Here is a 24,131-nt window from a genome sequence, read left to right as displayed (position 1 = left end):
TTGGGTACTTGCTGATTTATGTACCTTTTGGCGTTTAATCAACCCTTATACTTAACATTTTAAACTGTAAGTTTTTGTTAAGGAGATTTTTGTACTTTTTGGATAGATTTTCCTTTTTATCTGTTTTGCAAAGTTACATATCTGCTTTACAGATTTTATTAAAATTTGGAATAATAAATTCTGTCATTATAACCTAAAAAGGTGTTAAGTCGGAACCGTAACTAACACTGGAGAGATCTTTTTAAAGAATGATTATAGTTGCGGTCCCCCAAACCATCCTCAATAACAATTTTTTAGAGAAAGCGTTTTGAATAAAATAGGAAGGTATTTATTTGTACGTAAATAGCAAAATTAAAAAGCGATTTCAGTACTTCCTTTTAAGAGGAGTAAGAAAAATAAACTGCGATTACAGTACTTCTCCCTAAAAGGCAAATATTTTGAATCGAATTCATTGATGTAAATAGGTTCACTCATTGATAATTTTAACGATTGCAGTACTTCCTCTTAGTAGGTGTAAGAGCATGATGGCACTTCACAGCCACGTAGAGGAGCTTTAACCACTTCTTCGTGGTAAATTTTATCCAAATCGAACTAAGCATAGTAGAAATATTGGTAATAATAGTATTAGAAAAGGCCTTATTTGGGTGGGGCAAACTCCCCTCCTTATGAGTCATAGCGACGAGACTTTTAAAGTGCAAATCTGTACAAAATTTCGATTCGAATGACACTTCATTCATGAAAATCGGTTCACGTTTCGATAATTTGAAACGATTACCATACTTCCCCCTAATAAGGGTAAGAGCAGTACGTCGTTTAAATGTTACGTAGGAGTGCCCTAAACCTTTCATCCTGCCAAATTTTATTAAAATCGGGTTAACATTTACAGAGTTATTAGTAATAATAATTTTGAGAAGGGGCCTCACATATATGGGGCTAACTCCTCCCCCATTCGATGTACAGCGTGGAGACCCCCAAAAGGCACATCTACATAAAATTCCGAATCGAATGACACTTCATTCATGAAAATCGGTTCGCGCGTTTAGGCGCTACGTTGTTTACAAAAAAGGTAACAACAACAAGAAGAAGAACAAGAACAAGAACATTTTCTGAAAATGCCGTTTTTGGTCATTTTCGGCAACTTTTCTCTCAAAATCTACTTAATCTGGGTTGTTGCAAAAAATTACAGTTATAAAGGAGGGTTTGCCCTTTATTTTAAAGAAAATTTGGGAATTTTATCTTTTATAGAAAAAGAGGAAAAAAATGTCAAAGTTGGGTGTTTTTCAACATTACGCTTTTTCGTGCAGTTTTTGACGATCAACCCTTATACAACTGTCCTACCGGACAGTTTTAATATTTTTCCGCAAAAAAATGTTCTTGTAAATTGAAATCAGACTTCAATATGTGATGGTAGTTCTGCTTATGGAAGATGGTATAATCTGTTATTTATGTAATTCGTAAAATTTAACTCTAGCTATCTTGTTAGTTAAGAACAACCAATTACTTAAAGCATTACTTGACAATTCGCCAATTAGAAATGAACTAACTACTAAAAGAAAACCTTAAAAATATTCACACCAGGTGTTTTAGATTATTCAACATAATTATATTTTTAGAACATGTTATATTTTGAATGTTTGTTACGGTTGTTATTAATAGATTACACTCGATTGCAGGTATAATAAACCGTGGAGATTCATTCAGAAAGAAACGCTCACGAAGTAATAGTTTAGCTGGCACTCCACCACCTCAAAATCCTCAAGGCAGCCTCAGTCCTTTACCAAGCCCAGAGCCTACATCTTACAGAGTGGCTTTGGTTGGTATGCCGGGTGTAGGCAAAACTGCTCTAGTCTCACAGTTCATGACATCTGAATGTATAAATGCGTACGACAGACAAAAAGGTCAGTTTTATTTTACCTATCACTTTCTTTTAGTAATTACTAACAACAAAACTTCGTTCTAAAAACAAAACTGCAATTTATTTTATTTCTTACTTTAGTTGCAGCAATTTCGTGACCAGCTTTGCTACGTTTAAATATGAAACGTCCAATTTATGAGTCAGTTCAATGAATAATAATCGCCTAAATATGTCTGAAGTGAAATAAACTCTAAGATATAGCTTTTACTGCCCAACTAAAACTTAGGCAAAAATTTGAGCTCTATTCAGATAATTAATATTTGCTTTTTTAAAAAAGGCATAATTAGTGACAATTTATACCTGTTGAATAGTTTTTATTCCTCTTTGACTAAAAGATGAATTAGTTTTTATTCCATTAAATTAAATACTTACTGTATTGAAAATAAATTGGATTTTAAATTTAATAGAAATCGATTTCCAGATGAAGGGCACCAACATTACCTGAGACGTGGAGAACCAATAAAAAGTTTTTATAATGAAGGCTTTATCTGGCACTTACAGAACATAAAACCTATTTAATTAATCCAATCCATAAAGTTGTAAGGCTGAAATTTAATAAGTGCTTTAACACAATTTTCAAAAAACTATTTTATTTTTACACTTCTGAAATAAGTTTAGAATTTAATGCAAACAAGAAACAAGGTTAACAGATTCAATTTTCAAACAGATTCTGTTTGTCACAATGTTCAGGAGAATGTTTTAAAATCAACTACCGCTTAAGGGAATTTTAAGTAACAATAAATAATTGCGTTTTGCTTATATTAGGGCATATATTTATTAAACAACCTAATAGTATTCATGCTAAGGTCTTCGTTAATATACATTTTGTGAAAACGTTTAGAAGATGGCTAATATTAGTCCACATTTACTTTATGGCATTGAATTTTGATATTTATGTTGCTAAATCTTAAGGAGGCAAGTAATTATTGATAGCCACTCGAGTGATTTAAGTGAGGATTCAATGAGTGGTATTGAAAGCTTCGCCTATGGAAAGCAAAACGTTAAAATTCATTGCATATCTAGACACAAATTTTAGTCAAATTACTTGCAGATTCTCTCAATTAGATCCTTACTTAACTCTGCAATGATCTACCTGATAATAATTGGTGCCAAAATTTATTTATTAAGAATTTTGAATATGTAAAACGTTCATTGCGATTATTGGTTATTATACATGAAATTAAAAGAATCATTAATATATACATGTACATTACATAAGTGCGTCGCGTATCAGAATATTTCAGCCCTCTGCAAATACGCTTTTCAGATCGCAAAGGCAGTTGCATATAACTTATTGAAAGTTTAATTCTAATACAATTTCAGAATTAATTTTCTGAAACCAGTTGATAGTTCTGAAAATTTATTATTCTAACTTATTCCATTATTGCGGACAAATAAATTATGCAACCGCGTTTGAAGCGAAGTACAAAGCCAACAAAAAAAGTAGCCTAATAGGAATTTCAAATTCATTCTGTTCTGTTCTACATGTTTTTTGTTTTTTTTTTAAATAAAAATGGAGTTCCTTGAATTGAAGAATGAAGTCGCCGAATTTCAACTTTATCCTCTTCTCTTTTTTTTATCAGTTCATGAATAAATTTATTTGCCTGAAGGCAAACCTACTTATTACTCAGATCAATTTTTTGAAAGTGGGAAGCTATTTTTAACTTTACTTTGTCGATTAGAATTTATTTTGATCGAACATTGAAAGACAGTGATTAGATACTTAGTCAGGCTCAATATCCTCCTAGATTTGGGATCATTTCCATCTCTCCTTACAGATTAACTTTTAGGTACGACTCTAGCAATGAATCTCTTGGCAACTGACACGATGAATTTTAATTAAAAATAATTTACTTAACTTTTAATCGGTCAGGTAATGTCAGCGAACTCTTCAGCTACGAGTAACGAGATAAGTAAGACCAATATGAAGGACTTCTTGGGTAGCCGAAAGTTTCTAGTTAAGCAAGTATGAAAAGAGGACTTAGCTGGAGTTTTTGCAGGTATCTGAGATCTTACGGAAGTAAATTAAAATAAATGTTACGCCCTTTTATTCTAAATGAAGTAATATTTACTTGTCTTTTGTAAATAGTTTGTGGATAGTTCTAGGTTGCAAATAATAGATGTTGTATTTCAACATTTATCAATAACTCTCATCCATGGAAAACCTTCAATAATACAAAAGACCTAAGAGATCTTAGTCAGAATCTCTAAATTTATTAAGTTAGCTGCATTAATTTAAACTATTTTACAGTAAACAGAACAAATCTGTTTAAGGGCAAGCAGGACTCGAACCCGAGATCTTTGATGGGAATTCTGTTAATCCATTTCATAATTTTATTGTTACATATCTGTACACAAGAGTTCTAATTCCCTGAAAAATAATGGTGAAAAAGTGCAAATGCAGTAACCTAGCTGAATTTCTTTTCATTCTGCGATTCTCCTGTGACTTAGATAAATCTCCCACGTTACTAAGACTAGATTAGGGGCTGTTTCATTCGAAAAATGCCTACACTTGATCAGCCTGAGCAAATTAGCCTGCCCAAGTTAGTGGCTTCGTATAGAACGACAGCTTTTCATGGAGCACTGTACAAGTTGACAGCACTTAAAGGAGCTATCTTGGAATTCGGTGGCCGAAATGTACAAACTTTTCACTCTATATGAAATTAGGCGCCTGTATAAGCTCTCCTGTACAAAGAGTTGATGTACTTACTTAAATAGACAGCACCTACTAAATTTAGTGACTATTCAGTTGAGATTTATTAATACTCTTATTTCTTTTACTGAAAACTATAGCCAGATATTTATAGAGTATAAGTTTACAGAAAACTATTTTGCATTAGAGTTAAGTTCTCAAAGTACTCCTTTGCGAACATATCACGTTTACTTCAGAAATTTTTAATTTAAATTCATACTACAAAAAAGAACTTCTCATCTTACTTACAATCATGCAATCAGTTGATCTTTTAGAATTTAAAATATACAAACCACGATAAAAAACATTTGAATCTATATTAAAAGTAAGAGTTGCTGAATTATTTTTTTTGTTCATTTATGAATGCATGCAAAGGTGAGATGTTGGGGAATGTGATCGATGGTGGTTGCTCCTATCTGTACGGACGGATGACGTAGCAATGTAGAATAGGCAGGTGACTAGATAAGAGAGTAACAACAACCTAGCCTCCTACCCGCTGGAGAGAACTGTCAAACGCCGTAAGTGTAATACTCACTATCTGTTACCTGCCAGAAAATGAAGGCACTACTATGCTGTTCAGGCAGTAATGTGGCAAACAACTACAATTCTGCCCGGTGGTTCTACCGGCCTGCCATAGCACATAACGTCAGGATGCCCCGCGCTATCCATACACTCTCATCGACCAATATACTTACACTGCTCTCTTCTTTATCAGCTTTTTATTTACTAACATTATATTTAGAGATAAATTATCACAGGGCCTACTTTACCAATTTGTTTTAGGAATAGAACGCAGTTATTTCACAAAAAGATTTTGTACAAAATTACATTCTATGAAGAACATACAAATATATTTTATTAATTATCAATTCCTTGCTAAATTTTTTAATACCTTAAAGTACTTGACCCTTCTTAACAAACTACCATCATTTCTTTTCTGCCTTAACTCCTGCAGTTGTTTACTGTACATCAGAACACTTGATCCAACAAAATTATTTCATTCATTCCTCTTTCCCTCGTTTAATTAGTGGTGATAATTTAAAACTTAACCACTCAAGCTGAGGCAGCTGTAAGGCAAATCTAAGATGTCGAATCCTTAGGAGAATCTTCAACCAAAATAGTTGCATCTACGAATTTCTATTTCTACCAGTGGCTAATAAGTGTATTAGCCAATCTTTCTCGTAAAGTACCTGATCTTTCTGACTTCTTTATCTGGCCAAATATTACTTCCTGACTTGCTGATATACATACGATATACGTACTTTGCATGACCGATCATAGAGACCTTCAACTATCAAGATATTCACCTAAAACTATAAATGGAAATATTGACCAGGAATTATTTAGATAGACTCTTAGAACAAAAACTGAACTCTTAAATTTACTTTTAAAAACATCACATCGACCAATTCATAATGTGGAATATTTTGAATAATTCTAATCAACAAAGTATTTGGCAATGTGCACAACAGAAGTCACCCATCAGATATTCTTCGTTATCCTATAACCTACCTCTTTATTTGACGTAACCATCGCGTAAGAACACTCTGGTACAAGGGCCGTATTATAAGACTAACTAGGCTTCAGCCTAGGGCCTCAAGATCAAGAGGAGCCTACATTCAAATTGTTAGCAACATTAAAATGACACTATTCTAAAAGCAGTGAGCACTAAAACCCTGAAGAAAATTTACGCATATGATTAATAAACAAACATAAAAATGTATTGGTTAAGATCAACGCGTTCGGCTCATTAGGTGAAAGGATCTCATAAGTGGAATAGCCTAGGGCCTCTTTTCATCTAAATCCGGCCCTAAGTCTGGCACCCAACCTTATGTATCACAGACTTACTAATGAACTGATACAAGCACTGCCATATTATTACAATACTACTCCTCAGCATATATCCAATCTCCCTCAACAGAAGATAGCTCTTTGAGGTCACTGACTCAGAAAAATTTCAAATTTAAAAAAGACATCACGCACTCAAACATAATGACAATTCTTGAGCTAAATCAGACGAAGAAAATCTTGTCCAGTTTCAGGCCAAACCCCTTTGTTCAGTCTTCACTCCTTGTCATGGCGTACTACACTGTCAAAATATCTACAAAGAACTTGACACATCTATAGAATTCCCAACTTCCAACTAAACCTTTTACCTACTATATGTTTGCGATCAGTTTCCATCCTCTTCTTTGGGAACCCAAGGAGTTGTCCTAAGTCATCAATTACCCTCAACTTTACAGCACGTTACTACCATATTGCTACGCTAAACATCTGTTTATTGCAAACTGATGTGTCTGAGACCATGTAGGCACCATGAAATATCAAATTATGCCTGTTTTGAAGAATCTGTGATGATTAGAGCTTTTCATTATGTAAGAAAGGATTTTTTTTTTATTTAACTGAAAAGCTTTTTTAGTGCACTGCCGACTTTCGGACAAGGTTCTCTCGTTACATCTGTCCATCACCTAGTGACAGTGAGCATAAGGCGCTCCTAGGAAAAGAAAATCTAACGGCCTGCAGGATCTCCGAGTGGGAATCCATTACACCAACCATTTAGCTAATCCTCTCCCTTCGGAGACAGAAAGATTGATTGTCTGTAAATTAAAGCGCAATGCTTGTTTAAAACAAAAAAAACTGATTGATAAGATTAACAAAAAATAACAATAATAATAGAGCAAACTCTTCAAGATTATGAAGCTTGTACGATTTCTTACAGTAATCACTATAATTGCATATTTTTTCTTCCTCATCTTCTCCTTTGCGTGAAAGATCCATAAAATACTTTTGTCCATTCTTCAATGTCATTCGTTCTTCCAGAATAATTGTCCATTACTCTTACAACAAATTACTCTCTTTTTCCTATTTTCACACACTTCATCGATAACTTTTTAAGTTTTATCTTTGTTCTTATTTTATCTAACAAAAAAAGATGCCAGCATGTTTTCCCTACAAGCCTTAAATTAAAGATAATCTGAATTCGACGCCCTAATTCATCAGTATTGTTCTATTTGGTACTATCAGCATTTATTTCGAGATCCCATTCCATAGTTTATCAAGGACAACACAGAATTATAGCAATTTTATTTAGGTTAAATATTTATTAATCCAAATAATAAATTTGATTAATGTTATTTTTTAAATGATAATTTTTTTTTTTACAAATTTTGACTATGCTCATCTCTTTGTAAAGAACTAATCCTAAAACACATAAAGTATTATTATATCATAATTATGTTGAAGCTTTAACAATTAAATTAAATTGCTCTTGACTTTTAAATAAAACACCAGTGAAATGTAGAGAAATGAGTCCGGCTAATTATAAATCATCATTGCGATTTCAACTAAAAAATTGGACCGAGTGCCAACCAGCTACTTGGATTCTAGATTTAAAAATATGGTAATAAACTATTACGAGAAGGTAATGTAAGTGAAATCGAAATCTCTACACCAAACTGAGTAATCTACATTTGATGATGGATTAAATTCCAAAACCGCTCAGGGATACAATAAATTGGTGCTATGACGGATAAAGTTAAAGATATTTAACACCACATTTTCAAAAAATAAAAATAAATAAAGATTCCATGAGGCTAGACCATAAAGCTTTCGCATACATGCGGAAAGGTGTGGCTCCAGAATTATTATGAGGTTTTGTTTGAATTATGACAAAAATTTCCTTCCAAAAATTTTTTTCTCTGGAAAGTGAGGACATAGTGCTAATACAGACATTCATTAATCTAAATAATATTTGTTCACCATAATTATACGATTGCACTCTCAAAATTTGAGAATATTAGAATTAAAATTGAAACTTTAGACCATAGAGTGACCATGTTTTGAGAGTAAACATTTCTGTGTACATAACATACCTTCATACACAAAATTTCTATGCAGAATAGCAAGCTATGTTTGTAACAGGACAGCTACATTCCATTTTTGTTTATAACAAAGAGATTGTACGAACATCATCTAAAGGAAGTGTTGGACGTGACCTTTTAAACTGCTCATCGATTTCTTGTGACCAGCACCGTTTTTGATTGTAATAGGAACATGTAGACATTTTACACACTTGTTTCTATCATGAATTAAACAGGATTTTCTTTAATTGATTTTAATTAAAATTTTAGGTAATTAATAAGAAAAAATTAAGGAGAAACTAAGACAAAATTAGAATAACTGTTTTTTACAACTGGGATTTTTATAAATTTAATTATTCTTACAACATACTTGAAGGTGTTGGATTGCACAGTTAGTTTCTAGGCATTTTAATGAGTAATTAAGGGGAAAAAATCTTTGGGTTCAACAAGTTTGTAATTTATTGAAAGTGGGTTCCAAAACCTGTGAGCTGTACAAAAACCTAATAAGAACCCAATTCATGTATTGCTCAATACCGTGAGCTTACTTTACAGGTCAACTATTGCCTTATCAATTTTACATAAAGTATAGATTCTATAGAATTAAAGGAAATCCAAGGCCATTGATCCAAACAATCCTTTTCTGGTAGTTAGCTGAACTTTTATAAGAAGTGAGAAGCCAACATTGGAAAGTGAACCGAATAAAGGTTCAGCGAGAAAATCTGTAAAGGAAGAATTATTAAACTGTAGTACTACAGTAATCGTACCTCAAGTATTCTTACATACGGTGCTTGGTCATATTTCCTTTTATTAAAAATTACTTCACTATACTGCAGTAACAATGGTTTACATTACCACATTCTAGAAATCCTAATTAGTGAAGTTGTGGTAATAAGTTAATTTTAAGATTTATGGTAGATGGAGCAGTTTAGATTGACCTACAACTCTTAAAGAGTGAATAAAAATAAATGTAAATATAACGATCAGCTGTAACTATAGTATAAATGTATATATATTATGAGTGTCCTAGTTGTGAATAGTAAACTATGCCAAGGAAATCTCTTCTAAATGTTATTACCGTGATAGAGTTGAAGTGAGCACGAATGGAATCATATTTGCCAATAGTATCTACCTGATGTGTGCCCAAATTGTATTTTGGTCAGTAGGTCGCCTTTTTTTAATAACACTGTAATCATCCACTGTGTACCAATTCAGACCTTTTTGTTTATACTTCGATTTTTTAAATCAAATAACTTGTAATACTCAATTTGTTTATCTCGCAATCATACATTGTAAATTTATAATATTGCACAAAATTTAAAAATCAGAATCCACTTGTTAAAATTCAAACTTATCCCTTAACTATTTCCATATCAATCGAATATAATAAAGTATAGATTCTATAGAACTAACCTTTTCTAACAATCCTTTTCTGGTACAATTGTTAGTTGAACTACCTTTTATAAGGTGTGCAAAGCTAACGTTAGAAAGTGAACCGAATAAGGTTCTGGGAGAAAATCTGTGAAAGAGGAATTGATAAAAAGAAGTACTACAGTAATCGTACCCCAAGTTTTCCAAGAACTGGTATGCCAGTTCTCTCAGTCTATTTTTATAACCCTTCATGAGTGTGAACTAGCTTTGTTGCTTCTCGGCAACTAAGTTTAGTGTCTTTTCATTTTACCTTTCTTACTGGTACTGTCTCCGTAGAAGTCACAGAAGATTGTACTTTAATTATATGAGGAGGAGGGTAGTTTCGTTTATGGTTAAGAATTGTGGATTTGTAAGTGGGAGATTCCTAATTCGAGTTCGTTTTTTTTATCTGTTAGAAGTATGTTACAATATATGTATAATACTCTCACAGTTAGTGTCCTTCATAAACTTACAGAAAATGCAATAGTCAATCAGTCAGAACTTACTCCTAAAACTTTACGGATTGCATAGACTACTATGTATACTGTTGGACTACCAACAGTCAGTATTAACCCTTGAACTTACAGAGGCCAACACCTCTCTTCATTTTCAATTTTAAAGATATCTTATCATTATAATAAAAATTCTCAAATAACTGAAAAATTCATTTACATAAATACTAAGTTTATACTCTTTTATACTTTTAAGTTCATTCTAGCCTAAAATTATTTCTAAAATATCTATTTCTATTTCTTCAACAATCTCCTGCAACCTCGCAACATTGCGAAATTTGTTTCTGAGAAGTAACAAAAAAAGAAGTAAAAAAGTTCTTTTATTCATGAAATAAGTATTTTCTTTTCTACAGCGAGAAATTATGTTTCTATATACGTATATATAAATAAAAAAAACAAACCATTCATCATCAGAACTTTTAGAATCTGAAAATAAAAGGTGGTAACAAATTGATAGCTTACTGTGAACTTTCAGAAAAACCACTTAAATAAAACTAAACGTTACCTTCATTTATAAACTGATCACACAAGTAGAATTCTTGGTACAGGTTTATTTTTCAAATTAAAAATAACTGACCAATGTATTGAATTCTAGAATTCTCTACAGATCTCGTATACACTTTTTTTTTATGAGATTATGTTTTTCAACTTGTTTAAACAGTATTGACGAAAAAATTCTAATTTGGGATTCAATATCAACAAATTCTTTAAGCCTGAATTCTTTTATGTTTCCGCACCTTGTCAGAATACTCAAATGATATTTTACTCTATCATAGTTTTTTATTTTCTGCTCCTTTGGTGAAAATTCGGAAATATATACAACTTATGAAAATTGCAGAAAACTGATAGGTTGTTTTCGTGGTGGTGTTACCCAACAGTCACTACTTGAGAATGCCTATTCTTATCACTTAGGGTGGGCGCTTTGGCACCGTACCTGCCTGAGTTTCGAAGATATAGTGTAGCCATCTTTGACTAGTCTTAATTTGACAAATTGGCAAGCTGCTTCCCGGCGAAACAATAGACCACCAATTTTAAGCTTAGATTAAGCTTAAATTATCCAAACACCGCCTACCTAAAACGAAACTATAATCAACTTCTTGCCATGCTTTTATTTTATTTTTTAAAGAGACAGCTGCTTTAAGTAATAATATTAGTAATCTCCTTTTTTTCCAATTCCCTCTTATAACATATACATTTGCTAAATACCCTACCCGTGCTTTGCTGCGCAATGAGTTTAATTATTATGGGTCTTTCTTGTATAATTAGAATCGTAAGGAATATATCGTTCCATTTTTACCAAGTCTTACCGTCGTTTCCCGTCACAGCTTACAGTTGAATCGCTCCGGCCATCTCACAGAAAGCACCCACCGCACGTATCCCTCCCACTTCTGCTCTTTCTTTTCCAATCTTTCTAGGATGATCTTTTTTTAGCTCCATCTTATTCCTTAATATTTTCAATTTTTTTTCTCCCTACTCTTTACTTTTGGAGGCACCATCTTCAGTCACTCCAGTAATCAATCCATTTCTACTGCTCTCTCTTAACTGTTTTAGTTATGTCCTACCTATAAAGTAATGAAACAAAAACCAAGTGATAAAGGTCCTTTGGTATCTAGGAGTAGTGGTAATATTTTCTCGCTTGGTGGTTTTATAGCGATTTTCTGAGGTAAGCGTCGTATTATCATTGTATGCATTTTCTAGACAAAAGCATAATTTTCTAGCGAACGACCAAAAATTTGCAGTTTGTAGAAATGAATCTCAGGCATGACGAAATTGAAAAGCAACTATAGGTGGTGAAGTTTTTGAGAGGAGAAATGGAATTACTAGATTCTCTGGTGCCCACAGAATGATTTGTGTGTAACCTCAATTTGAAAAACTTTTGCATCATTAAGTAGTACTGAAATATACCCATCCAATACTGAAAAATTTAGTCGTCCTGTCAATCACCCCACATTGTCTTTTTGACTTGAAATCAATTGGGGGAAAAAATATAATAATAAAAAGCATAACATACTTTGTCATCATCTTTGCAATATTCCATTTAGAAAATATCTTTACTTTCCAAAATATCGGAACACAATTTTAGTATGAGTTAAAAAAATGTCTAAGGTTATCGCTAAGCGTATTAAGCTGCGGACAAGGGGAGGATACCCTCGGCAGCGAAGCATGCAGACAAAATTCAATCAACTTCACCACTGATTCAATTACTACTGGCAACACTGATTATCTTCCTGCTCTATTCTAACGTAATTTACTTCTCCATTTCGTGATAAACATATAATTCAATGTGGAATGGTAGTGAGATTCTAGGCTTGACGCATTTGGCTAAGACCAATTATAAACTGAGCGAATTGAGTTAAAACGAATAAGTAAGCGCTTTCATGTATTTACACATTTTCAACTCTACATATTTATCAAAATCTTTCCACCTTTATCTCACTATGTAATAGATTTTTATTTTTATGATAAGCAGCACATTTCCAGGCTTTGAATGACAAAATCTGTTAACTGCTGGCAACTTATTCTTGACCACTTCCAAACAAAATTTTAATGTGAATTCTTCGCGCAATAGGATTTCTGTTTTGATGCCGAGCAGTGTAGAATTAATGGTACATATTAAAAAGAATTCGCAACATATCGTAAAATTACTTACTGATATAAAGTTGTATCTAAAATTTTTTATTTCTACCTCTCAAGAGAGCACTTCCTTCCGCACTTATGTTATACGTTGCTCTCCATATAACATGTTTTATCATGTGTTTTATCACTTGCGTGCGTGTTCTTCTTCAATAACTCTTTCAAGTTACTAAACATAAAAAGTTCTGTAATGTTGAATTGAGTGCAATTTTTATATAAATAATCATTGTCTATCTGTTAATTGTCTTCGTGAATTTTCAGTTCTGATTTAGTGCATGTTATTAACATCCCTCGTATTCATTACAACCAATCTAACACCTACTGTCAGTCAAACTGTTACTTGTAACTCCCGCTTAACTTTCTGTTTGAGACCAACAGTGGTTGCAGAAAGTTGGAGTAACGATAATAAATGTTAAAAGGCTGAAGATTTAGTATGCAATAAAAACACTTATTATTTCTTCTGATATCAAACAGAAGCGGAAATGTTTTCTACCTTAAACAATAATGGAGGAAATATAATTTCCAGAAAGCGTGAGTGAATTTAGAATTAACTTCTTTAAGAAAAGATAAGCTTCCTTCCCAAAAAAATGGATGCACTATATTTTCACGCGGAGATATCAGGTTCGAATCCAGCTGCCTGCCCTTAGACTTTCTCTTCCTAAGAGCTTCTTGCTGGTTCTGGAGTGTGTTTTCTAAAACGAGTCATATAGGCCGGCTGTGAACTAAAAAAGACCAGGCCTCAATAAATTTTGTTGCTGCCGAAGCTTAAATTTAATTATAAGTTTACTTTTTATTTTTATAAAGTCATAGTACTTTACTAAGGAACAACGATGGCAGCTTATAAATATAGTATACATTATAAAGAGGAAGATGAAAACGTAAAGCTAATTAATTCTCAGAATGCCATTAGTGCAAGTTCCTACCCTACATAGGAGACTTCTCATTTATATTAAAACTGTGCCATGTATAAGGGTTGTTTGACAAAAACTGCACGAAAAGAGAAAGCGTATTGTTGAAAAACACTCAACTTTGAAAAGTTTTTCCTCTTTTTCTACAAAACATAAAATTCACAAATTTGCTTTAAAATAAAAAGAAAATTTTCGATTATAACTGTAAATTTTCTTAGAACTAAATAGTAGATGAATTAGTTTTCAAAGAAGAGGGTCACGAAATCTTTTTTAGTTTCTCTTAAAAGTGGTTTTTATAAATTGGTATACAAGTACTGTAACTCTTTGAAAATGTATTTAAACCAAGAGCATACCACACTAGAGTTTTGATCATAAGTGTAACTTTAAAGTTACATTTTAGTTTTATGTACGATTAAAAACTGTATAATATATAAATAATGCAGGATTTAATATGGCTCAAATATTCAGAGTTTGGAGAAAATTTGTGAATTATAACCTTCAATGAGAAAGTCATTTGAGAGTGTTCACACCAGATTCTTTTGTTTGTTTTAGATGAACCTAGCCAACAGTCTGTACACGTCATGTTAAATGGAGAAGAATCGGAATTGAAATTTATCAGTGAAGCGGAGGTACAACATTTTTTATTTACTAAATTTATCTATGATTACTTCCTATCTTCCCTTGCAAGAGTAAATATTGTAATCCAACAGTACAGTTTTTGAGACGCGTTGAATCAGAAAAACTCTATTCTAATGTAATTCTTTCTCTTACCAGTTAAAAAGAAGAATTTTTATTACATTAATGTCTGATATCGAGTTTTCATCAGAGCTACACTTTTGGATGAATCCTAGACATTTTTTAGTTTTCCACAAAAATTAAGTGTGATTTCCAGTTTGCAGACTATTGCCTTGTAAACTAAGAGAACTGAAAGTCGTGAAGCCTTTCACTCCAGACACTTATTTATTTGCCATCACTCGTAGGTGTTAGGAACTTTTTGAACTGGTACTCAGGGTTATGGAACTGTTTTCTTTTTTTACAATTGAAGTTGATATGAATTGTTGAAAAAGCCCTTTGTTGTCTAAAGAGTAGATCTAGTGATTATCTAGTAATAGATCCTCTATAAAATCACTTAAATCTAGAAAATATTGTATTTAACTTACAACTTTATCTATCAAGACTAGCACTTTGTTTTTTTTTTCTATCTGTAGAATGATTCAACAAAAAGTTGAGAACTTTATATTACTTTATTTCAAAAAATTATTTTCTTGTTTAATGATAACATCGCTTAATTTTTGTTACAGTGTGACAATGATAAGGATGGACCAGCCGATCTGTACCTGGTTATGTATTCAGTAATAGATAAAGCCAGTTTTCAGAAAGCTGAAGCAGTACTTTCCAAAATGCAACATAGCGTGGTACTTAGAAATAAACCGGCTATATTAGTTGCAAACAAAGTAGATCTTGCAAGAAGCAGGGCAGTATCATCTCAAGGTAATTTAATTACCTCTGGTTAAACAGAAATATAAAGCTTTAATAAAAGTTGAAGAAATTAGTATTAAGATGAGTTTATCTTATGCACATGCTTTTGTTGGACGTACGGTTTCATTTGGGAAAAACTATTTATTTCATTGGAGTATAACTCCAAAAGTTTGGTTTGCTCCTGTTTATTAAGGGTAAATAACAGGGGTAACTCTGGCTGAAGCGTAATTACGATGATTTTTTTTTTTTTTTTTTTGTGAAATTATGTGTGGGTGTATAAGTTTATATGCAGTGTATCCTGAGATTCTCCCCTAGAAAAGGATCAAGATGAAGACAGATAGCAATTACTTTTACACTTAGAGACCTACACTGAATAACTTCACTTCTTTATTCAGTTCTAATCTATGATATCTATAGCAACAATTTGTATATTAAGTCTGAACTTAAATAAATTCTTAATATGTAGTAGTAAATTAGGCGCCACGGTTAGCCGAGCGGTTAGAGGTGAGACCTGTAAAGCTAATATGTATTGTGGTTCTGGATTCGATTCCCGGCCTTAGGCCTTGTATTTTATTTAATGGTTAATAAAAGAAATTTACAGTAAAGTATGTTTGCTAGTTGTCTAGGTCCAGACACCTAATTGGTAGATGGACGTAAAGCCCGCCTGAAAAAATAGGCAATTACTTTACGTTTTATAGTAGTAAATCATTTTTTTTAAATAAATACCAACTTAAAGCTGTCACTAATTGGGTCTAGGTGAATTAAATCCATTGTGCTTTGGCTCTTGTTTCAATTATGTTACTTTCATGTTCAAATCTGTTTATTTTGAAGTAAATTTTATAGAGCTTATTTGTAATGCTTATTTGCCACGCTTAGCATTTATCCGATAATTAGTAAATAATTTTTTTGTAAGAAAAAACATACCAATAGATGAAATCAAGAAAACTTTTCTAGAAGTAAACATAAATAAACTTTCTAAGAGTGAATGAAAATAATCCAATAGCCTGAAAGCTAAAATTAGATGCTATCTTCTTATTTAGCTAGAACATTTCAAACAAAACCACATCTAAAATTATTGGAGCTGCTTGTGTGCACGATGCAATGACCTTTTTTTATGCTTTCCTACGTCGTTTAAGTATTCTTTACATATCATTACAGATAACAATTTACATTTAAAAAAATAAATAAATAAATAAGAATAAGTCTAGAAAGAATAATTTGAAAGATCCACCTAAAACATGCCCAATACCTTATTACAAGTATGATGAAACTTTTATTTTCTTATAAAAAGTATTATTAACCTAATTTTTGTTGAATTTATTTCATTATTATTTTATTTTTTTTCGTGATGTCCGTTCGTGTCCAAACGTGTTCTTACTTTCATCCCATCCCTTCCCTTCCTCGAACACTACCTGGGTTTCTATTTAGACAGTAGACTCACGCACTATACTTAAAAAGCAATAACTAAACAGAAGGTTTAGAGAACGCATGATTAAAATACAAAGTCACATAATCGGACTTAGATAGATATAAACTAAGCACACTCAACAAATTTATCTTCTACAACACTTTTCGCCCCATTGTTAATGCTGTCTATTACGTGTGTCTCCGGACAGTATTCTCTTGATACAGACAACATTGTCTATCACAGGACAATGAGCTATAAGAAGCTCTAGGAAGAGAAAATCTAAGGGACAGCAGTTGGATTCGAACCCGTGATATCAAAGTTGGAATCCAGTATTCGCTAACCACTCTGCTAATCCCTTCCCTAGTAATATTTTTTTTTTTACCAATAAATGTTATTATTATTATTTAAGTATTTCAATATGTAATTTCATTTTTAGATAAATTTAGTAATTTTGAAATATGTAATTGAAAATTTTGTTTGTTTTTTGCAGCATTTTCATTCTATAATTATATAGTTATAATAGAATATAATTATAATAGAATATAATTATAATAGAATATAATTATAATAGAATATAATTATAATAGAATATAATTATAATAGAATATAATTATAATAGAATATAATTATAATAGAATATAATTATAATAGAATATAATTATAATAGAATATAATTATAATAGAATATAATTATAATAGAATATAATTATAATAGAATATAATTATAATAGAATATAATTATAATAGAATATAATTATAATAGAATATTATATAATTATCTAGTCGTTATAATAATTTTCAATAATAATTTTTTTTCTTTATGTTTTAGATGGAAAATGTGTGGCATGTACTTATGGTGCCAAATTTATTGAAATATCTGTTGGCATCAATCACAATGTTGACGAACTTTTAGTGGGCATTCTGACTCAGATAAGACTGAAGGAAGCATGTGGTGGCCGGGAAAGTAGCAGACATTGGTACAATAACCATGGTGTCTTAAGGGCGTCGCTAAAGGCTAGACAAATGATCACCTGGATATTCGGTAAAGAAGATTCGAAATTTAAAAACTGCGAAAATTTGCATGTTATTTAGGAGATCTCATCTTGAAATTAAGTCTTATGATTTTTTTTTTGGCACCATTAGATTCTGCGCCAGTAAAAAAAAAAAAGGAAGAAAAATTGAAATTTTCTAAAATGCGTTTGTCGCGTTTATGTGTATATTTTTGAACAGATGTATACATTCACCGTTATTTTTTAACGAATTCTTTATAAATTATAAGTGATATCCAAGTAAACGGAAAGAATATTCCTAACTTCTCCCAATGTATCTCAATTGCAAGTTTCCCCCAGATCATTGGTTTTGCGCTTCGACAGCTTAGATCAGTGGTTCCCAACCTTTTTTTCGACCGGTGCCCCTAAAGAAATTTAACCCGTACCTCACGCCCCCTGAAATTTATATTTTGCTCAAGGATAAATATAACAAAAAAATATAATAACAACCCAAGATGTGAAATATACTCATAAAACAAAACAAAAAATTAGAAAATTGTATTTTTCTAAGAATAATCATGATCGTTTTTACAACAACTGAATAATGTAAATGTTTTTAATAAAAATATAAAGGGTAGGGACTAGCTGAGAGGATATTAGTGCACTGGGCTTTCCGCAGAAATCCACGGCTCGAGTCTTCTCTACCCATAGTTTTTGTCTTCCTACGAGCCTAGAAGAGCTCACAGTGTTCTCTGGAACGGTAGAATACTATCCGAAGGCCTAAAGAACAGTGAACAAGACAATGATATGGGAATCAATAACCTCTTGGTATAGAGGGCTCTCAAGGGGGCTGGTGTTGGTCAAGTGGTCAAGAGCGTGGCTTTGTAAGTGGAAGATCCCCAGTTCGAATCCTGCGTATTACTACTTTTTATTTGTTAGAAATTTTTTTTTATTTTAAAGTATGAGCTTCCGCCCTCGTCCACGACACCTAATTGATAGTTGGGCGTTAAGCCCCGCTTGGAGAAATAAGCGATTACTTTACTTTTTAGAGGACACTCAATGTTAAATTAAAAGAAAATATTTTAACAGCATGCGGTTTTAAAAAATTTATTTCCACTCCATACATTGACGAAAACTGGGCTTTTAATAGTTTTAAGGGTTGCAAAAGAGAGAATCCCAATCTTGCAATTAAATTTTAAGGTATTAACTCTAAAATAAATTAATAATATAAAATTATTTTTTTTACTAGCTGAAGGACGAACAATTTCTTATAAAAAGGTTACCAAAGATATATACAAAACAGACCCATTTTTACGAGACAGAAATAAATTGTGCATTTCAGTTTTCTGCTGGACGTCGAAGGAAATAAACATCATATTTGACAACAGGCATGTCACATTAACCACTTAAGATTAACGTAAGAAAAAAAGCTATCCATTGAAATTAATTCTTTAGGCAACAAAAAAAGTTAGCAGTTTCAGAAGTTTCAATAACAAGTTGAAATCTTGTCGAAAGTAGATACATTTAGTGTAATGAAACTATTGACCAACTCTAGAGCAATTAGAAGAAAATCTAAAAAGTTAAGAGAAAATCGATGAAGCTAGCTTTAAAAAAATCTCAAAGAAATGAATAAACCATTCGTGAGATTGGTACTTTCAGTTGTGAAATTTTCATCAAATTCGGCAATTTAGCAAAATATTCATCCCTTCTTTATAATATATAGGGCACAATACCTAAGTTTATAAAAAAAAAAGATCGTTGTTTTTTCTTACAAAAAAATTATTTACTAATTATCAGATAAATGCTAAGCATGGCAAACCGGAGAGAGAAACGACTACTCATACCGCTCTTACAGAAAAGCTCCTTTGAATTTTCTTGGTAAATTTTTTTAAATAGAAGTTGTATGTTTCGGAAAATTTTGAAAAAGTAAAAAAGAAAAATCCTTACAGTAAAAAGTATTTCCAGTTGAGGTATTTTGTTCGCTTTGTTGCATTCAGGTTCTTTGGAAAGTCCTTGCTAAATATCAAATTCAGTTTCCTGCGATTTATTTTTTAAAATGTTTTTTAAACACACACCATATTCTAAAAATTACTCTTTTAGACTCAAAGGACCTTCAAACAAATTTTTCTGGTGAAAACGTGAAATCAAAAATTTGACATAGTTGCTACATACTACTTAGTAAGAGAAAGTAAAAATCAAATTCTTTTTATCTAAGCAACCAAAAATCTATTGCATCCATAAACTGTATTCTTTTTGGAAGCCTAGAATATTTAGGAAATATCAAAAAATTTCTTCAGGCCAAGGAATCGAATTTATTAATATTTTTAATTATAGCGAAATAATTCAGGAATTTGACTGGCGAGACACATATAAAGGACATTGGCCCAAGTGTATTTCTTTCAAAATTAGCCAAACGAATTAAAGAGAACTATACTTAGCTCGTTGGGATTCCTCAAGTCAATATTCACAAGATCATATTAAAGCTAATTTTAAAAGATGGATTTCGCTGTTGATTGAGTGCTCACAAAATTACGCAGCATAATTCCTTTTTTCTTGGAGACTCATAATAGTAATCGCCTATTTTTTTAGGCGGGGGCTTATCGTCCAACTACCAAAGGTGGTTCATAATATTAAATAGGGTGGATCAAATATGAACCGGACTTTTGCTTTAGAACATTTATTGGTACAGTAAATACAATTTTGAATACACCTTATTTTTCTAAATAATCTCCTCTTTTATTTACACATTTTCCCCATCGAATCGGACGTTTTTTAATTCCGTCATCAAAGAATGAATCTGGTCATGTCAGTAGCCAATTGCGCACGAACGTTTCTACACCATCGTCGACATCAAAGTGATGACCTCCCAGGGGTGTAATGATGCACCCACGTCTCATCACAGGAGACAATGTGACCTCAAGAAAGCATCTCCCTCTGTTCGATATCGTGTCAAAAATCTTTCACAGACTGCAAGACGGTTTGCTTTCTGCTCTTCGTGAAGAGGCGAGGAACCCACCTTAACGACACTTTTCGGTGACCCAAATCATCGGGAATGATTGATTGGGCACTCCCTACACGATATTCCAACGTGTGCAGCAATTTCCCATATTGTAAGGCTGGCGGTCTCCTTCAATCATCTCACGGATCGCAAGAATATTCGCGTCTCACTGATGTTTCTTCGAGGTCGGCGTGCAAGGGTCTCATTTTGCACTGACTCTCGGCCATCGGAAATTTTTTGTGCCAGTCGTAGACATGGCTCCCTTGAAAACGTTTTTCCAGCGAACTGTGCAGTTAGTCGACGCAAAATTTCGGCAGGTTTTACGCCCTTCCGGGATAGGAATTTAATAATAATGCGTTGCTCAACAGATATGGGTACCTCTTATTTAGACATGGTGCTACTAACAGCCAAACTGCTCTGGCGAGCCGGACCAAGTTACTCACCTCCACTTCACATAGTCAACCAACATATATTATGACGTCACGTTACTCACTTCACTTTGGGAGCGTCAATAAGAAAAGTCCGGTTAATATTTGATTCACCCTCGTAAGATTCTTGGACTATCTGTTTATGTAACTGCAATGCTGATAAATTTAGGAAAGGGTTCAGTGTAAGTTATTCTACCACGGTTCGAGTCTAGCAAGCCTATTTTCTCTTCTTAGGAACCTCAAAAGCTGCAGTAAACTGTAAATTCACTGTAAAAGAGCTGGGGAATTAAGACTTACTAAATTAAACTAGAGAAACTTGCAATTTGAATAATGAATAATTATCATTGTCCGTTGTCTGTGCGAGGTATAAGGCAATGATTTTATTTTTCAAACACATATTGAATCTTTCACTTTAATGGATGAACTGATACATATTATAGTAAAGCTTCCTATAAGAGATACCTACAGGGTCCCCCAAGGCAATAAATAACCTTTTCTAGGTATACTATTTCACCAATAGTAACCACTAATAAAGTTATGTGAACATTTTAACGTTTTAAAAGTAATGAAAAAAGTTAGAAAATATTTATAGTTCTTAAGAATATTTTTATATTAAATATATATATTAAGGAACATTGTATAATAAGACTTTTGTATTTTCTTTTCTATGTTATTTTAAATTCATATTAATCAATTTTCCTTAAATCAGTTGTTTAAATTTTCCTGTAACATGTTTCATGGGACCATACAGCAAAAAATTTATTTATTTTTAAAAAATTCAAAGTATATAATTCTTACATTTCCTGTACAAATTCTGTGTCATATATATGTTTATATATATAAATTAAGATTTTAATAAATAATAAAAAACTAAAATTCTTATTAGAAATGGAAAAAGAAAATTATAATTTATTTTATTATTTTTTTTAAGATTAGTAAAAACAAAAGTGTGCCTCGAGTTAGTTATATCCAACTTCATAATAGTTTTCCTTTGTACTTTTTTGCAATAACTATTCGTGTGACAACAGATATTTTGTCTGGCGTGGTTTACATCTTTGTATTATAAATATAAATGAACTGACAATATAAAAATGTATAGATTATTAATTACATATTTAATATATAATATAGAAGTTATACATACATATATGTATTTATTGCTTATTAAGCAGTTCTATTTTAAGAAATATTACATTTTATGACTGGAAAAATTTTGACAAATAAACCTATTTACATTAAAAAACTAATCTATTTTATTTTTCCCTTTCGAATCCAATTTATTTTTTAATATGTTTTCTTTTTCCTTCTGATTCCTACTCAATTTTTGTTGATAATTCTCAATTGCAAAATCTATTTCCTTAGTCAATTCTATAATTTGTTTCTGAAAAAAAAAAGTCACATTAGAAATGTTGAAGGGAGTGAAAAGAATTGTACATTTAAATAATAAATAAAATGGATATTCCATTTTTAGCAGGAATATTGCGGACATTTTGAGTCCAAGAGCAACTTATTTTCGTTAGGCAACTGCAGTATACATATTATACATGTATTATATACAAATTTCTAGACCTTAATAATGAAGAAAATATGCTTCTAATTAATTTGCACTTGCATAAAAGTATAATTTTTGTGATAAATTTGAAAAGAATCAGTAATTTTAATATTCTAAGTTGATGATAGCATGGATAGATGCCAAAATCTTCTGTAAATAAAAAACATGTTGTTTTAGTAAATGAAACTAACAGATATGCAAAAAAATTAAAACCATACTTAGTATAATATTGAATATAATCAGATTTTTCTGTTATAATCAAAAAATTTCATTTAACTGAGACAGATGGTACAATGATTGATATTCCTTACAACTCCTAAAGGTTACACTCAATCAAATAATAAAATATTCCATTTTAATGGATTAATTGTAGTAAATTATATTCCAGTAAAAGGAGGTGGGCAGTTTCCTTCACGCAATGTTCTTGAATATTCTCTGCCCAGCACGTTAGGCACTAAAAGGGTTAAAAGGTGCAAGTTCCTCCTCACATAGGAGACTTCCTATTTACATTAAAACTATGCGGTAAGACATTTGGATAAGGTTTTGATAAGGCAGAAAGCTTGATGTTAAAAACTCAAATTTGACAATTTTTTTCCCCCAATAGCTTTGAATTTTTCTAGGTATTCTCTACTAAGTTTCTGCATTTTGGAGATTCCCCCCAATTTACGGCGGTTCCTCCCAGCTTTTGCTCTCGATGCCTACTCCCTAGGTTCAAATCTCGGCGATCTGAGCGCTACATTTATCGCAATTGGTACGTCATTCTCGCCTAAGCCTGCGATTCGCTCTATTTCTACCACCCATTATCCCCACGGGTACAGAAGCCACACTTCACATCTTTCGCCCTCTTCCTCCACATTCACCTTTCTGAAAAATCCGCTCTTCTTCTCTCAACCTCGGATAGCTTCTTCCTCTGCGAATTTTTATCCTTCGCTGGTGCAGCAGCTGGTGGCTTCTGAACTATGCGTTATGTTCATAACAGCCGCTTTACTTGCTTTCGCCACCTAAGAGCGAATCGATCACGTTCTGAGTATCTTAACTTTACTTCGACTCATTCCCCTTTTCAATGTACTTGCAGTGTCACCTTCATACGTGCTCACTTAGAGACTTCAACCTCCCTTAGACAGACTCTTCCTTAACAGCTACTCTTGCTAGGTGGCTTAGACTTCCGCCAACTTTAAAAATCAAAAACTCTCTAGCATCTAGATATTTAAGAAGTTTTTTACCCTCTAATAAATAACAAAAAATTTAGAATATGTATAACTACAGTTTTTAAGGTGAAAATTTAAATTTTAAACATGACCACAGCAATATGTCATCATTAAAAAAAAGTGTATACAAAATTATGTTAC

The 24,131-nt window shown here is 32.1% G+C and overlaps 1 protein-coding gene across 2 annotated transcripts in view; it reads left to right on the top strand.

The window, feature by feature from the left end:
- Positions 1-22,565, top strand: part of Rgk3 (Rad, Gem/Kir family member 3) — an 84,018-nt gene extending 61,453 nt beyond the window's left edge. For both annotated transcript variants that reach the window (XM_074141548.1, XM_074141558.1), the window contains exons 3-6: positions 1,674-1,898; positions 14,481-14,557; positions 15,230-15,419; positions 17,645-22,565. In XM_074141548.1, the coding sequence (XP_073997649.1) occupies positions 1,674-1,898; positions 14,481-14,557; positions 15,230-15,419; positions 17,645-17,907 (755 nt within the window). In that variant the 3' untranslated portion in view covers positions 17,908-22,565. The remainder of the gene's footprint in view (positions 1-1,673; positions 1,899-14,480; positions 14,558-15,229; positions 15,420-17,644) is intronic.
- Positions 22,566-24,131: the final 1,566 nt, after the last annotated feature.

Source organism: Rhodnius prolixus, unplaced genomic scaffold, assembly GCF_049639745.1.
Source record: "Rhodnius prolixus isolate KJV_2025 unplaced genomic scaffold, Rpr scaffold_1, whole genome shotgun sequence".
In the NCBI taxonomy this organism is placed as follows: Eukaryota; Metazoa; Arthropoda; class Insecta; order Hemiptera; family Reduviidae; genus Rhodnius; species Rhodnius prolixus.
The sequence above is the reverse complement of the archived record's forward strand: the minus strand, read 5'-3'. Positions and strand labels throughout refer to the sequence as shown.